Here is a 14,515-nt window from a genome sequence, read left to right as displayed (position 1 = left end):
ATGGATGGATGGATGGATGGATGGTTGGATGGATAGATGGTTGGATGGACAGATGGATGAATGAAAAAGGGATGGGTGGATGGAGAAGGAATGGATGGATAGATGGATGATGGATGATGGATGGATGGATGATGGATGGATAGATGGATAATGAATGATGGATGGATGGTGGATGGATGATGGATAGATGGATGGATGGATGGATGGATGGATGGATGGTTGGATGGATAGATGGTTGATGGATAGATGAATGAATGGAAAAGGGATGGGTGGATGGAGAAGGAATGGATGGATGGATGGATGGATGATGGATGGATGGTGGATGGATGATGGATGGATAGACAGGGTTTGCCTCCGCTCTATCTCTCCCTGAATAGAGTCATGCAGGTGTCTGTTGCAGGTGGGCCTGAGCCAGACCCTGGAGAGGGAAGTGGAGACAGTGAGCAGACAGATACGGATGGAGAGCCGGACACAGTGACCCAGGCCCAGCCCCTTGGCCGCAGAGTGAGTCTTCCCCAGCCAGCCCTCCACTCCCCCAGCCGCAGCCTTGCGCTCTGATTCCCTGAAAATCTCACTCACCAGGACTCCACCACAGCCTGCGCACAGAGACCCCGCCTCCCCTGGCCACGCCCAGACCATCTCTGAGGTCACCAGGCTCCAACTAGGAGAGTGCTTTCCGCAGATGGTTGGAGTCAGACACCCAGAGCAAGCTGAGGGGTGGGCAGAGCCTGCAGAGAAGGCTGCCTAGACCACCAGACCTGCCTGGCGCAGTTCCCACGTCGGGAGGGAGACGGGGGTCCCAGAGGACACACTGGTGTCCTCCTACGGTGGCCCTGCAGACTTCAGGGCCCTCTGTCTCTCCTTCATGAGCTGTTTTGCTTTTCTTCTAGGGCCAACCATGAGCCTTGTTGTTCATTGGTGTTTGTTTCTGTTTTCACTTATGTTAAAATTTATTTTTGGTGATAAGGACAAGCAAAGTATCCGGCAGGGTGTCTGGGTGGGATGGCAGAAGGGGAGCAGGTTGGGGGCGGTAATGAGCGTAGACGGAGCCCCTTGGGGAGTGACGAGGTCTGTCAGACACAACGCTGGCCCGGTCTGCCCGGATGCCCCGTGGGGAACACATGCATCTGTTTATGATGAAATTGTGTCCGTGCCACTTACTGAGCTTCCAGAATATTCTCCAGGGTCTGCACTATTCCCTACAGATGCATCTAAGGATGAACATCATCATGGGGGGTGGGTAGAACCCTCTGCTCCTGCATCTAAAGCACATGGGCTGTCCCCATGTCATCATGGGGGGTGGGTAGAACCCTCTGCTCTTGCATCTAAAGCACATGGCTCTGCCCCCCAGCGGACACACCCTTCCTGTGGCTGAAACCCCAGGGGTGGGAAGCACCTCACAGCCCTGTGGAAGCCTGCCTGCCCCCCAAGGCTGCAGCCTCCCGGGGCCTGTGCCCATCAGCATGTGCTTATCAGCGGCCTCTGCTCATCCGAGCCAAGGGTGCCAGGCCTGCAGACCGGCGAGGGTGGAGTGGATGCTGGGCGGGCCCCTGGTGCAGCCCTGGAGCTCACCCCTAGCACCCACCCCGCCTCCCGGGACAGGGGCATGGGGGCGGAGGTCATCCGGCCTGCCCCATCCACTGACCCTGACTCTCCTCCTGCCCAGCCCACGCCCGCCAAGAAGAAGCGCCTGCTCCCCATTCACAGCTTGGACTTCGAGGCCGACTCTGACGATTCCACCGGGCCCTACGGTCCCCGCCCGAGGCCGTCCTCAGTCCCGGCCGCCCTGGACAGCCTGCAGGTCAGTGGGCTCTCGTTTCGGCCCCAGCCCTCCCGGGACAAACTGAGCCACAGGTCAGGGGCAGGATCCGGACACTTCACACCCTGCAAGGACCAGAATCTCTGGAGGAGCTGAGCTGGCAGCGTGGACATGAGGGGTGCAGGGCAGCTGAGTTAGGGGCACGGGGAAGTCAGGGTGGGCGCCTGTCCCAGAATTAAGGCAGGACCCGTGACTCAGGAGGGCAGGGCAGAGGAACTGCGTCCACCCAGGAGTCAGACTGGGCTGCCATGTGGGGACCTCCGTCTTGGTGGTAGGAGCCACAGGCTGTATTGTCCACAGTGGGGAAGAGGCCGCCCCCGGTTTTCACCAGCACACATGGCATCCTCAGGGGCCCCCCAGCAGCCACGCCCTGGGGTCCCTCTGTTCCTGAGCTTTGTGACCTTGGTCTGGGGCTCCGTGAGGCTCCACCCCTGTCACCCGGGAAGGGGTGATGCTCACTGCCTCACAGGATGACTTTCAGGGCTGGAGACTGTGCCCGTCACACACAGGGCACAGGCAGCAATGGGCAGCTTGGGCACAAAACCCAGAGTGACACCCCGTTTCAGCCAGACCCCTGAACTCCAGGGGTCCCCTGGGCTCAAGTGGTGCCCATCCAGAGCTGGGTCAGGGCTGTGTCTGCCCAGGCAGATCTACATACAGACGTCTATTTTTGGGGGACAGGTCACCAGGGTCAGGAGCCAGCACCCACGAGGCCTTTGGACCATGGGTCCTGCTCCTACTGCAATTCCAGGCCATGGAGTCCCCACTTCCTGTGGGCTCCACGGCCTGGGGACGACTTCCTTCCTGCCCCAACCCCAGCACAGCCGAGCTGGAGAGAAGGGGGGACATGTGGCTTCCTGGAGCCCTTGGCACTTCCTTTCCTTGGGGGACGATGGCACAAGAGGGGGAACCCTCTGCAGGCCCAAGGAGGAAGGGTGGAGGAGGGTGTAAGGGTTGCAGGTGAGGGGCCGCCCCACCCCCACCCACTGGCCTTCAGGGATTATTAAGATAGTCACAGAACAGTGTATCCCCCCCCCCATGACTTCCCACCCACTTCCTCAAGGCCTTGGTCTCTGGGTGGGTCTAAGCCCCGAGGCTGTAGGAAGTGTTTCTGGCTCCTTGTGAGACATGTGACTCTTTTAGAACCCGGGCTTCTTCCCTGGGGACAGGAAGCAGAGTGGGCAATGGACACAGGAGTTCTGAAACTGAAGGAAACTGTGGGCGAGGGGCCGGAGGAGGGGACAGGGCAGGTGTCCAGTGCTCGGTCAGTCAGAGGACGCCTGGGAATGCTCAGGGTGTGCCCTGGAAAGGCCTCCACGCCAAGGCGCTGTCCCCAAATCTCAACCTCTGTGGCTGACAGGCCCCGTGCACTCAGGCCCTCACGGGTGAGCCCTGCAGGGAGGAGGCCCCTTCCCGGGAGACCCTGGTCCTGCAGGCGGCTGGTGCTGGGGCCTCTGGGTGCCACCCCCATCCAGACGAGCAGCCGGACAGCCTGCCACCTGCTGGATGGGACGCCCTCGCCGCGCTCTGCTTGCCGGGAGAGTCCGGCCCAGCCGCCCCGGAGGTCGCTGCCACTCCTGGTAGGTGCCCTCGGCCACACGGTCTTCCCACTGGACTCTGCGTGGGGTGGGGGGAGGGCTTTCTGGAAACCCTGCCACCAGCACAGGTTGGAGAGACACGCCGGCACCTTCCTCCCATGTGATCATGTGATCGATGGGCGTGAGCCGTCCTGGCCGACACCACGCACGCCTGCTGTCCCTGAGCTGGGTGTGCCCCTGGGACCACTCAGAGAAACCAGCGCTGATGCCCGGCCTGGCCTCACAGCTCACCGCCACCTTCCAGAGAGGACGTTGGGGCAGGATCGGGGCGTGCAGATCTCCCTGAAATGCCTAAGACCAGTGGTTGCAGGACCACCCATCCTGATGGGGACAGGGCATCTCCACAGCTGAGGACCAAGGGTGCCCCTGGGGGTGCCACCCACCCTGGTCCCCCGGCGGGCTCCCAGCTGTGAATCTCCCAGGTCTGTGGGCGCTGAGAACCCAGGCTTGCCCAGCTGACTCTTGTCACCAGACAGTTTGCTCCATAATGAAATCCCAAAGTGCTGTCTTTCCCTGCGCCCTGTGGGCGAGGCCGTGGTGCACTGCAGCCCAGGCCCCCTGCTGACGCGGGAGCCAACGAGATCCCAGACACCAAAGCCTTCCCCTAACGGGCTGCGAAATGTGGTTAAGACGCCGGTCCCCTTCTCCTGCTCCCTTTTCATTATGTTATAGACTGTAATCTCATGAGTCACGCGCCCATTCGTATCCTGGAGGCCTTGGGTGGGGGGCGGGCCAGCTTTTTACTTTCCCCCTAAATCATGACTAAGTCAATCTGTATTGACTGAGCATTCAGACTTAGACACCCTCATTTCCTCCCGTGGTCCTTATTCAGCCACGTGGAGGGCCTGGTGGCGGGGCGGGGGGATGCGGGGGTGGGGGCAAGGTTGGGGGAGGCAGAGAGAGACTGGCCCGCGGAGCACAGGCACTTGGGAGGCCTGCAGTTCTGAGCTGCAAGCCCGGCTCTGCTGAGCGGCCACCATATCTCGTTGATGTTAAGACACATTTTTCACCCCACCTTTTAAATTGGGACTATGTCGCTTTGTGTGAGGTAAGACAGGAGTGTGTTGGGATGTGATTGGCCTCTAAGGTTTGTGGTCTGAGATTTGATGGCAGCCGGTGTGCTACTCCATCAAGCTGCTTAACCCCTGTGCCTCAGTTTACTCATTTGCAAAAGGGGTTTTTAATACCTAGGTCACCCCACCGTTGTAGACATTAAGTTGTACCTGTTAACTGTGGCTGGTAACAAATGATCACAATACCACCAGCTTAAAGCAAATAGGCATTCAGTATCGACCCGTGGCCAAGAGTCCAGGCACGGCTTAATTATGTCGTCATCACAGGGTCCCCCAGGCTGAGACCAGAGTGTGACCAGGGCTGGAGCCTCACCTGGAGCTTGGGCCATTGTCCAAGCTCATCCAGGTTGTTGGCAGAACTCATGCAGCCTGCCACATAGCAGGCACAGAAGTGCCTTGTCACGCGTGACTTTCCTGTGCAGCATCACATGGGCGGTACCCTCCACGGGGGGGTCGACCCTGGGGACTCCTCCTTCCCCCGTCTCCCATGCGGCTGTGTGCGGGCGGGTACTCTTTGGTGGGGACGTGGGGATGGTGAGCTTCCCCACTGGGGCCCAGAAGTAAGCATTTGAAGCCACATTGCAAGTGACTCATGTCCCCCAACATATGCCCATCGCTTCCGGCACAAAAGCAGCCCGCAGTGACCGGTGTGGAAGGACTTCCTAAAGTCACCTTCACTCGTGGAAACTTCCGGGACCCACGCCTGCCACGTTTCATGCACGGGGAACTCAGCGTGGGGTAGTTACATGCCACTTGCCTTGCCGACATGGCTTGGACATCACCCAGGCCCCCGTGCGTGCCCGGGCTGGGCCTCTGTTTCCGGAAGTGCCTTTTGTGGGGCTTATTTTGGTTGAAGAATCTTGTCCTCATAACATGAAGAATATAATCATGTCTTTGTTTTCTTTGATCTGTCATTCTTCTTTTTTTTTTTTTGGAAAAACATGTCCATTAGCTTCACTCTCTCACCCCAAATAATCCGAACCGACTGTCACTCCACAGAGACGAGTGTCGTGGGGAACAGACAGCCCCCCTCCCAGGCCGTGACCAACGTGGACGCCTCCGATGAAGAGAGCGCCCGGGCCCCCAGGGCGGCCTCCCCCCATCCCATTCAGAGAGGCTGGATGTCGGCAGAGAGCCAGGTACCCTAGCCTGGGAGAGACTCCTCTGGGGAGCACCTGTGGGTGGAGCCTTCTCGCCTAGACACCCGAGTGGGATCAGAGAAATGACAGTTTTCCCTGTTTTAAAGCTATAAGATGGCACACGCCTACTTCACAGAGGTTAAGTGATGTCATCAGAATGTACTTTTTTTTTAGCAAAGTGAAATTCACGTGCAAAACGAACCGCTTCAAAGGGAACAGCTCAGTCGCAGGTGGTACGTTCCCTCTGTGCGTTCCAAAACATCTTCGTCCCCCCAAGGAAAGCCGGCACCGTCAGCAGTTAGCCTCAAGCCCCAGGCCCCGGCCCTGGCTACCTGCATCAGCCTGCCTTCTCTCTGTGTGTCTTTGCCTAGGCTAATGTTTCCTCTAATGAGATTCTGGAGTCAGACAGCATGTAACCTTCTGTGACCGGCTTCTTTCTCTTAGGGTAAAGCACACGCTTCATCTGCTTTGTAGCGAGCGTCAGATCTCCATTCTTCTGGGTGAAAATCTACATTTTATACTCTTATCGAGTATCATGCCTTTTACAAGAGGAAACAATAGCTTGTTGTTTTATACCTTTGACAGACTTGATACCGGTTTTAAGAAAATTCATCTTAGAGGGCTTGAGACCTGTTAATCTAGTGAGAACTGGTCTCACACTGGAGACCCTGATTTGTGACATAACTCATCCCAAGGTTCCTTCGCATTCCACAGGTTCCTGCCCCTGGATATAAACCACACGCCCGCTCACAAGCAGTTAATTAGATCCCAGCAAGTGCATTTACTGGGGGAAAGGCAATCTTGTGTTATACAAGAGCAACGTGACTGTGAGGTTGGTACAGACCCACCAAAGTCTGTGCTGGGACCCTGACTCCAATGGATAAAATTGTGGCATTGGGGCTGTTTTGTAACTGATGACTCTTGAGGCATGGAGCCCAGATGAGACTGAGAGGCCTGAGCTGTGCCAGGGGCTGGTCTCACGCACGTTTGCAGGGGCCTGGAGTAGTGCCCGCAGGTCTGGCTTCCTCCACAGGCCGGTGCCTGGCATGGGGCTCCGGCCGGGACCCCTCCTGGGATATTTGGAGGGATGCATTTGTGGGGCTCCCTGCCCAGGGAGCCACAGGCCAGACGGTGGGCTGTCAGGTGGAGAGGCTGACCAAATGTTAGCAGGATAGAGAACTCCCCGGGATAGAGACCTCTCCAGAATAAAGACCTCCCACCCCCACCGAGATAAATACCATCCTGGGATAGAGACCTGCCAGCATAGAGACCTCCCCACGCGGTAGAACCACAGTGGGAGAGGAACCCCCTGTGCCTAGTCAGGAGACAATGGGATGAAGACTAGAATTAAACTGTCGGTTTTCAGTAAGTTCTTAATTTAACACCTCTAGTAACTCTTAGTAAAATACATATCCCGGTGGATACTAATTGTCCTGTCCGTGTCCTTGAATTTTCTGTTTCACGCTTGTATCTTATCCCTGAAATCTTTATCCTTCATTTATTCCTACCGACTCTATTGACTCACCTAGACCGTGCCCTGTGCGGGGCTTTCTATGGGGAGGGGGGCGGCGCCGTGAAGAGGGGCCTCCACACGCACGCAGCAGGGTCTCTGCATGGCGGTGATGACCAGGACAGATGCTCAAAGGGTCTTTGTGGCGGGGCGGCTGCCCCGGGGCGGGGCGGGGAGGACACGCCCTGAGTTCTGGAGGACAGGGTTTTATTGGGGCCAATCTGAACGGCCCTCCTGTTGCCAGCCTCTGCTTCTGTACTCCTGGTTAGGACTTCCTGGGGAAGGAAAGACTTTCTAGAAAGAATTGCTCATGCCAAGAGAAAGCCAAAGATGGCCCGGTGTGCCACCCAAGGGCAGGGACGGAGCCCTGGCACGTAGCCCTCACTGAGGTGAGCAGCGAGCCCTTCACTCCCGAGAGACAGCCCCCCTCCGGGGCCATCGATGCTGTGCTCAGGCTGCAGTGACTCAGTTTCCACACAGAGCCTCACCTGTGCCAAGTGGCGGTTGTGCGTTTCAACACATGACCTATGTCTGAATCGTGTTTGTAAATTGTAAATTTTGCGCACACGCGTTGAAAGCACCCGTTCCTACTGAGCGTGACGTCCGCACGTGTCTGTCTGGCGGCATGGTGATCCTGACAGCTGGCGGGGGGGTCACACGGGGACAGATGCCAGAGGGAGGGAGAGACACAGCCAGTGTCATGAAGGTGGCTCTTGAGTACCTGAGAAGCAGGCCGCTCTCGACACCAGGTAGAGAACCAGGGTTGTGTTGTGTCCGCCATGTGCACGTCATCCTGGAGGGCTCCCTCTTCCTGGGGGGCCTGGGTGCTGCCCTGGCCTTGCTCAGAGTGCCAGCCTGGTGCCCACAGCCTGAGCCCACAGCCCGGTGCCCACAGCCCGGTGCCTGCTGCCTGGTGCCCACAGCCCGGTGCCCGCTGCCTTTGCATGGCTCAGTGCCCACAGCCCAGTGCCCGCTGCCTTTGCATGGCTCGGTGCCCACAGCCCGGTGCCCGCTGCCTTTGCATGGCTCGGTGCTGCCCACGCCCATCCCCCAACCCCAGGTGAGAGTGCTCCCAGTTAACATCGTGGGATGTTTTCCTTTCTTTTCACTCCAGAAGTGACATTTCACAATGACTCTGTCGGGGCCTGTAAGGGTCAGGCTCCTTCCTCCTCCTCAGGCCCGAAGTAGCAGCCAGATGCCCTCCTCCTCGGGGAGACACGGCTGTCCGCAGGGCACCCGCCCCCACGGGTGTTGATTGATCGCTGTCTCTTTAGACTTCTGAGAGTCACCAGAGGGGGGTTTCAGTTACTGGCAGCCACTCCAGAGCGAGACCCTCTCTCCTCTCTTCGGGCAGCTCCGCCCGCTCAGAGCTCTCAGCGCCCTGAGCCTCCGACTAATTCCCTCCCGAACCGCCCGAGAGCGTGTCCCTGTCCCCGAGCCAGCTGGGCCTCGGGGGAGGTGATGGCAGGAAGGCCACCTCTGCCGGGCTGGGAGGACACCAGACGAGAATAGATCTTCTCGTGTCCCCGTCTGGGAGCTAATAGCTTCCGGTGACTCAGGGATGAGGAAGCCGCACAGTTAGTCACTTCTGGTGGTCACCTTGTGTGGCTCCTGGGCCCCCAAGTGACCAGAGGCTCTTGCCAGGTAATAGCTTTTTGTTTGATGAGCCGGGTGTGGTAAATGCACGCCTTCCTGTGCTGTTGGGATGGGACGTCAGAGTTTTCCAGGTCCCGCTCCCCGGTGTCGGCGAATGCGTCTCCTCCCCTGCCCTGGTCGTCCCCCCAGTGCGCGCCCAGCTCCTGCTGGGGGTTCCGGGACCCGTGGCATGGCAGATGGGTGTCAAGGGTCCCCTCCCCGCGTCGTGGCCTTGGAGGCGGCATCAGCTCTGCACCCACAGGTGGGGGAGTCTGGTGTCTCCACGGCCGTGCTGCTGGGAGCGGGCTGTGTCCGGGGCACGGTGCCGTCTCTCGCTGCAGAGTTTTGTGGTGACGAAGCGCACGTCGGCGGTGGGGAGTCTGCTGACCCGCCTGGCGACAGGGCCCCGCAGCCCCTCTGTTAAAGGAGGTGGAGGTGCCAACAAGGCACAAACGAAAAAATAATAATTAGTAAAGATACCGACACCCTGGTGGGCTGCAGTGTTATTTACACCAGCCCCGGCAGGGAAATAGGGGGTAAAGAAGAGTTGGTTCGGGCCCCAGGCGGGTACTGCGTTGGGCAGAGCGTCGTCCGGACATACGGAACCTGCCAGAACCAACCGCTGGGCTGGCGGCATGAATAAGGAGGGCGACAGGTCGATGTGTCTCTGTGTCTGTCTGTCTCTCGTCCTCTCTCTCTGAAAGTCAACCCATCAGTCAGTTTATTAATAATGGAAATTTTTTAAAAAGAGGTGTGGTTCGTAGACACAGAGGAGCCTGACCCAGCCGTCGTAAAGAATAAAACCTTGCCGTTTGCTGCACACGGATGGACCTAGACTCAGCAGAGGTCTCAAACTCGCGGCCCGCGGGCCGCATGCAGCCCGCCGAACAATTTTGTGCGGCCCGCAGACTAATCCACGAACTACAGTTTCTGGTCGTTTTGTGACACTGAAAAGTGTTGCGTAACAGTTGCCTTTTGTAGACCTAGTGCGGCCCGCCGAACGGCTATGATCTTGCTCTGTGGCCCACATGCTGAGTTGAGTTTGAAACCCCTGAAGGGTGTCAGGCTCGGTGAAAGAAGTCGTACAGAGAAAGACCAGAGCCACCCAATGTCATTTATCTGTGGGATCTTAAGTAAATAAATAAATAAATAAATCAGAAACAAACTCAAGAGATGCAGGCCTCAGTGGGGGCCTTGGATGGGCTCGAGGGTGGGCCGCCTCCCGGCCCTGCCGCAGAGCGCGGTGCTGACGGGACCCCCAGAACCAGACCTGCTCCCCTGCTCATTTCAGTGTCCAGGCGCCAGCGAGCCCACTGCCGCGGACGTGGAGGAGGAGGCCCTCAGGAGAAAGCTGGAGGAGCTGACCAGCAGCGTCAGTGACCGGCGGGCGTCGTCCGAGGAGGAGGGCAAGGATGAAGGGCTGGGGCTGGACAGGAGCCCCCCCTGGGAGGACCGTCCTGGGAGGACGGCAGAGGTAAGGCCGCCCCCGGCGGTCACCGCGGGACCGAGCGGAGGCGGCGTGAGGGGTCAGCGGTCGGCAGCTAAGCCAGCCGCCCAGCCCCCGGCGGTCACGGAGGGTCCCGTTAGGAGCTGCCCGGCCCCTGCTGACCTCCTGGCCGCCCTGCTCCAGGCCCGAGGAGAAGAGGACCCTGAGGGCGAGGCCCTGGTCGGTGAGAGCCCGCGGCCCCCCTGCTGTGCTCACGGTCATCCCCCCCCCAGGTGCACACGTCGGCGGGCTGGACACCCAGGTGGGAAGAGAGGCCCCCCGGCCCTCGGGACCCCATCCAGGCCGCCCGGACGCCGGACGAGGCGCTGTCAGAGCTGGAGAACAGGGTGGCCGTGGCAGCCTCCGAGGTTCAACAGGCGGAGAGCGAGGTAGCCCTGCGGCCGCCGGGACCAGAGGGCGCCCCAGGATACAGTGTTGGGGCCCCCAAGGGCTGACGGCCGGGGAGGGTCCCCCAGCGGCCCCCACACAGCAGCGCCCACCGGCTCCAGAGCAGGAGCGTGGGGGTCCCCGTGGGAATCACACTCCACTGCCCCCACCGCACCCCCACCCCGAGGGGCGGGCAGCGTTTGAGTGGCAGCAGAGAGGCGGGCTCTCACCACGCCCCGCCCCCAGGGAGGGGCGCCCCCAGAGGCAGGGGCGGACTCTAGGACAGCCCCCGGGCGGGGCTCAGGACCGCTGCTCCCCACCCGGACACCTGCACGAAACGGGACCCCCAGGAAGTGCATCTGGGTGGGACCCCAACCTTCAGGGGAAACACGGTGAATCGGACGGCTGCTCTCACGGCACCGTGACGCTGAGATGGGACGTCCTGGTGACGTCTGTCTGTCCTTCACCGTTCCCCTAGGTTTCGGAGATCGAGTCCAGGATCGCAGCCTTGCGGGCCGCTGGCCTCACCGTGAGGCCCTCAGGAAAGCCGCGCAGGAGGTCCAAGCTCCCGGTGAGTGGACACCCGGCGCCCTGGAGGCTGGGTGCCCGGACACCTGGCCAGGAGCCCACGGCCACCCAAGGGCCTGAAACTGAGAGCCCCAGGCCGGCCACCTCCCCCTCCTTGAAGTGGCAGCCTCAGCGTCCTAACAGCCTCCAGTCACCGGTGGACTGTGCCCTGTGCCAGTTCTTCTTCGTTTATTATTGTTTTCCGGGAGAAAGTGCTTTATGAGGGGCCCTGGGGACTGGGAGCACGCCCACACGCACACACAGTTTCAAGTGCAAAGGAAGCCACCGAAAGATGACACCTTGTGTTGGCAACTCACTAAACTGCCCGTGATGACATGGGTGTGACCAGAACAAGGGGGGAGGGTTCCCCACAGCATCCTCCTCTCCTGAGTCAAGTCAGGGATGTTCAGATGGAATCACACTGGTGAGGAGATCTGGCCGAAAACGAAAGAGGGACCCAGACAGGATTGCCGGGCAGCACGCAGGGTCAGGGTGCCCGGTGAGAGCCAAATGTCACATGAACGACCAATCATTCTCCAGTGTCCGCGTATCCCATGCAGTACTGGGCACGGCCACTGAGAAAGGATTTGTTGTTTATCTGGAATCAAAGCGAACGGAGCCTTCTGTATTTTGATTGGCCAGACCCGGCCGCCCTCGTCCCAGAGCACGGGGTGGTATGTCTGGCCGGGCCCACGTGCCTTCCCCGCCTCTCTGCCCGAGTGTTGGAAGAGGACGTCCCTCCTGTGTCCAGCGACACCCCCCCCCTCCGAGGCTGGGGTCACACCGGGCAGTCAGAACACAGGCTTCTTCCCTCTCCTCCAGATACTTCTTCCCCGGCTGGCTGGGAAGGTTGAGCAGAGCCCCACAGATTGGCCCGCAGGCCCTCCGGAGGAGGTGCAGGTGTGTGAGTCCCTCCGCCCTCCAGAGGCCACACAAAGGGTAAAAGGTTGACACGGCTTCTCCAGACACCTGACAGGTCCACGGGGTGGTTGGGAACTGGGCAAGCCTCACAGGTCAGTGGCCTCAGAGACTCCCTGAGCCGGGGGGGGGGGAGTGGACATGGGTGGAACCCCCGCGCCCACAGCACCGGAACTAGGCAGCCCTCCACCCCCAAAGCTAACCTGTCTCTCACATCCTGGCACTTGTGCTCAATTGATCGATGATATGGCGTCGGGATATTGTTAAAAGTTAGAACATTGCCAAAGAACAGAAAACAGCTCCCCATGCTGAATTAGAATCTGGAAGAATGATAAGTCCCCAGTGGCTCCCCGTGGTTTCTGAAAACCACAGCTGAGTGGAGCCCAGCGGTGTCTTCTTCCTCCCAGGTGATGGCCATGCCCTGCCTTCTGAGGAGGGAGGTCAGTGGTTCCCCTACAGGTCAAGGTAAGTGTCCCCTGCTCCCCTCATCCCCGCCACGAGCTGAGAGATGGCCCTGAGACATGGGGGGGGGGCTCTGCATTTCTAGTAAACTGTGGAACCCACATAGCAGCTCATGCTCTGCACCTGACGTGGTTAATTTCACACCCAAAGCCCCGAAGAAAGGCCCTGCTCTGAGGGTCAGAGGCCCCGGACCCCTCGGACCCGCTGTCCAGTCACAGCGGTAAAGAAAACAGCGGGCGTGCCGCGCACACTAGTGCAAGGACATTTCTGTTGTTTTGCCACCGTGAGCATTTTTGGGGACCCAGAGAGGTAGGGCTTTCATGCCTGCTCCAAAATCAGGGAGACAGGGTCAGACCCAAGTGTTAATTTGCACAGTGGCTAAAATGCAGATGCTTTGCTGAAACTCTTGAGTGCTGAGAAAACTTCTGAAAAGGCTACTTTGTTCATGTCTTGGGAGGCGAAGACACTTGTTTGGGGTGAGTCTGTGATTCATAAGCACGACCCCTCTGTTTTCCCCCACCCACCAAAGACAGAGATGACGAGTCCTTCGATCGGAAGTCGGTGTACCGCGGGTCCCTGACGCAGAGAAACCCCAACGGCGGCCGGCGGGGGACTGCCCACCACAGCTTTGCGGTAAGTTTCATCACGCTCCCCCGCGGTGTCTTCAAAATGCTGTGGCTGGTCAGAGAACTCACTGATAAGTGTTCTGAGTAAAGAAAATTGGGGTAAAGTTGGCAAAAGATTGAAACAAAAATGGGAAGCTTTTCTTAAAGTTACAAGATACATCAATCATGGGTCTCTCTCTGCTTGCCCTGGGGCAGGTCTGAACTCAGGGAAGGGGACAGTCCATGTGACAGTGAGGACACTCAGGGAAGGGGACAGTCCATGAGACAGTGAGGACACTCAGAGAAGGGGACAGTCCATGAGACAGTGAGGACACTCAGGCGAGGGAACAGTCCATGGGACAGTGAGGACACTCAGAGAAGGGGACAGTTCATGAGACAGTGAGGACACTCAGAGAAGGGGACAGTTCATGAGACAGTGAGGACACTCAGAGAAGGGGACAGTTCATGAGACAGTGAGGACACTCAGGGAAGGGGACAGTCAATGGGACAGTGAGGACACTCAGGGAAGGGGACAGTCCATGAGACAGTGAGGACACTCAGGGAAGGGGACAGTCAATGGGACAGTGAGGACACTCAGGGAAGGGGACAGTCCATGAGACAGTGAGGACACTCAGACGAGGGGACAGTCAATGGGACAGTGAGGACACTCAGAGAAGGGGACAGTCCATGAGACAGTGAGGACACTCAGGGAAGGGGACAGTCCATGGGACAGTGAGGACACTCAGGGAAGGGGACAGTCCATGGGACAGTGAGGACACTCAGGGAAGGGGACGGTCCATGGGACAGTGAGGACACTCAGGGAAGGGGACGGTCCATGAGACAGTGAGGACACTCAGGGAAGGGGACGGTCAATGGGACAGTGAGGACACTCAGGGAAGGGGACAGTCCATGAGACAGTGAGGACACTCAGGGAAGGGGACAGTCAATGGGACAGTGAGGACACTCAGGCGAGGGGACAGTTCATGAGACAGTAAGGACACTCAGGCGAGGGGACAGTCCATGAGACAGTGAGGACACTCAGGGAAGGGGACAGTCAATGGGACAGTGAGGACACTCAGGGAAGGGGACAGTCAATGGGACAGTGAGGACACTCAGGGAAGGGGACAGTCCATGAGACAGTGAGGACACTCAGGGAAGGGGACAGTCAATGGGACAGTGAGGACACTCAGGCGAGGGGACAGTTCATGAGACAGTAAGGACACTCAGGCGAGGGGACAGTCCATGAGACAGTGAGGACACTCAGGGAAGGGGACAGTCAATGGGACAGTGAGGACACTCAGGGAAGGGGACAGTCC

The 14,515-nt window shown here is 59.0% G+C and overlaps 1 protein-coding gene across 2 annotated transcripts in view; it reads left to right on the top strand.

The window, feature by feature from the left end:
* MLPH (melanophilin) overlaps positions 1-14,515 on the top strand; it is a 42,406-nt gene that overhangs the window by 23,666 nt on the left and 4,225 nt on the right. The window contains exons 6-15 of one of the 2 annotated variants that reach the window (XR_010731941.1): positions 401-504; positions 1,667-1,801; positions 3,180-3,399; positions 5,490-5,629; positions 10,066-10,248; positions 10,494-10,649; positions 11,126-11,218; positions 12,037-12,114; positions 12,540-12,597; positions 13,128-13,227. Coding sequence is in view for 1 of the 2 variants with exons in the window: in XM_066280504.1 (XP_066136601.1) it covers positions 401-504; positions 1,667-1,801; positions 3,180-3,399; positions 5,490-5,629; positions 10,066-10,248; positions 10,494-10,649; positions 11,126-11,218; positions 12,037-12,114; positions 12,540-12,597; positions 13,124-13,227 (1,271 nt within the window). In the remaining variant the exon portion in view is untranslated. Of the gene's footprint in view, positions 1-400; positions 505-1,666; positions 1,802-3,179; positions 3,400-5,489; positions 5,630-10,065; positions 10,249-10,493; positions 10,650-11,125; positions 11,219-12,036; positions 12,115-12,539; positions 12,598-13,123; positions 13,228-14,515 lie in introns of both variants that reach the window. The other variant, XM_066280504.1, reaches the window with a different exon arrangement.

The sequence above is a fragment of the Saccopteryx bilineata genome, chromosome 5 (genome assembly GCF_036850765.1).
Source record: "Saccopteryx bilineata isolate mSacBil1 chromosome 5, mSacBil1_pri_phased_curated, whole genome shotgun sequence".
Taxonomy (NCBI): domain Eukaryota; kingdom Metazoa; phylum Chordata; class Mammalia; order Chiroptera; family Emballonuridae; genus Saccopteryx; species Saccopteryx bilineata.
Note: the sequence above shows the minus strand (reverse complement) of the source record. Positions and strands in the feature narration are given on the sequence as shown.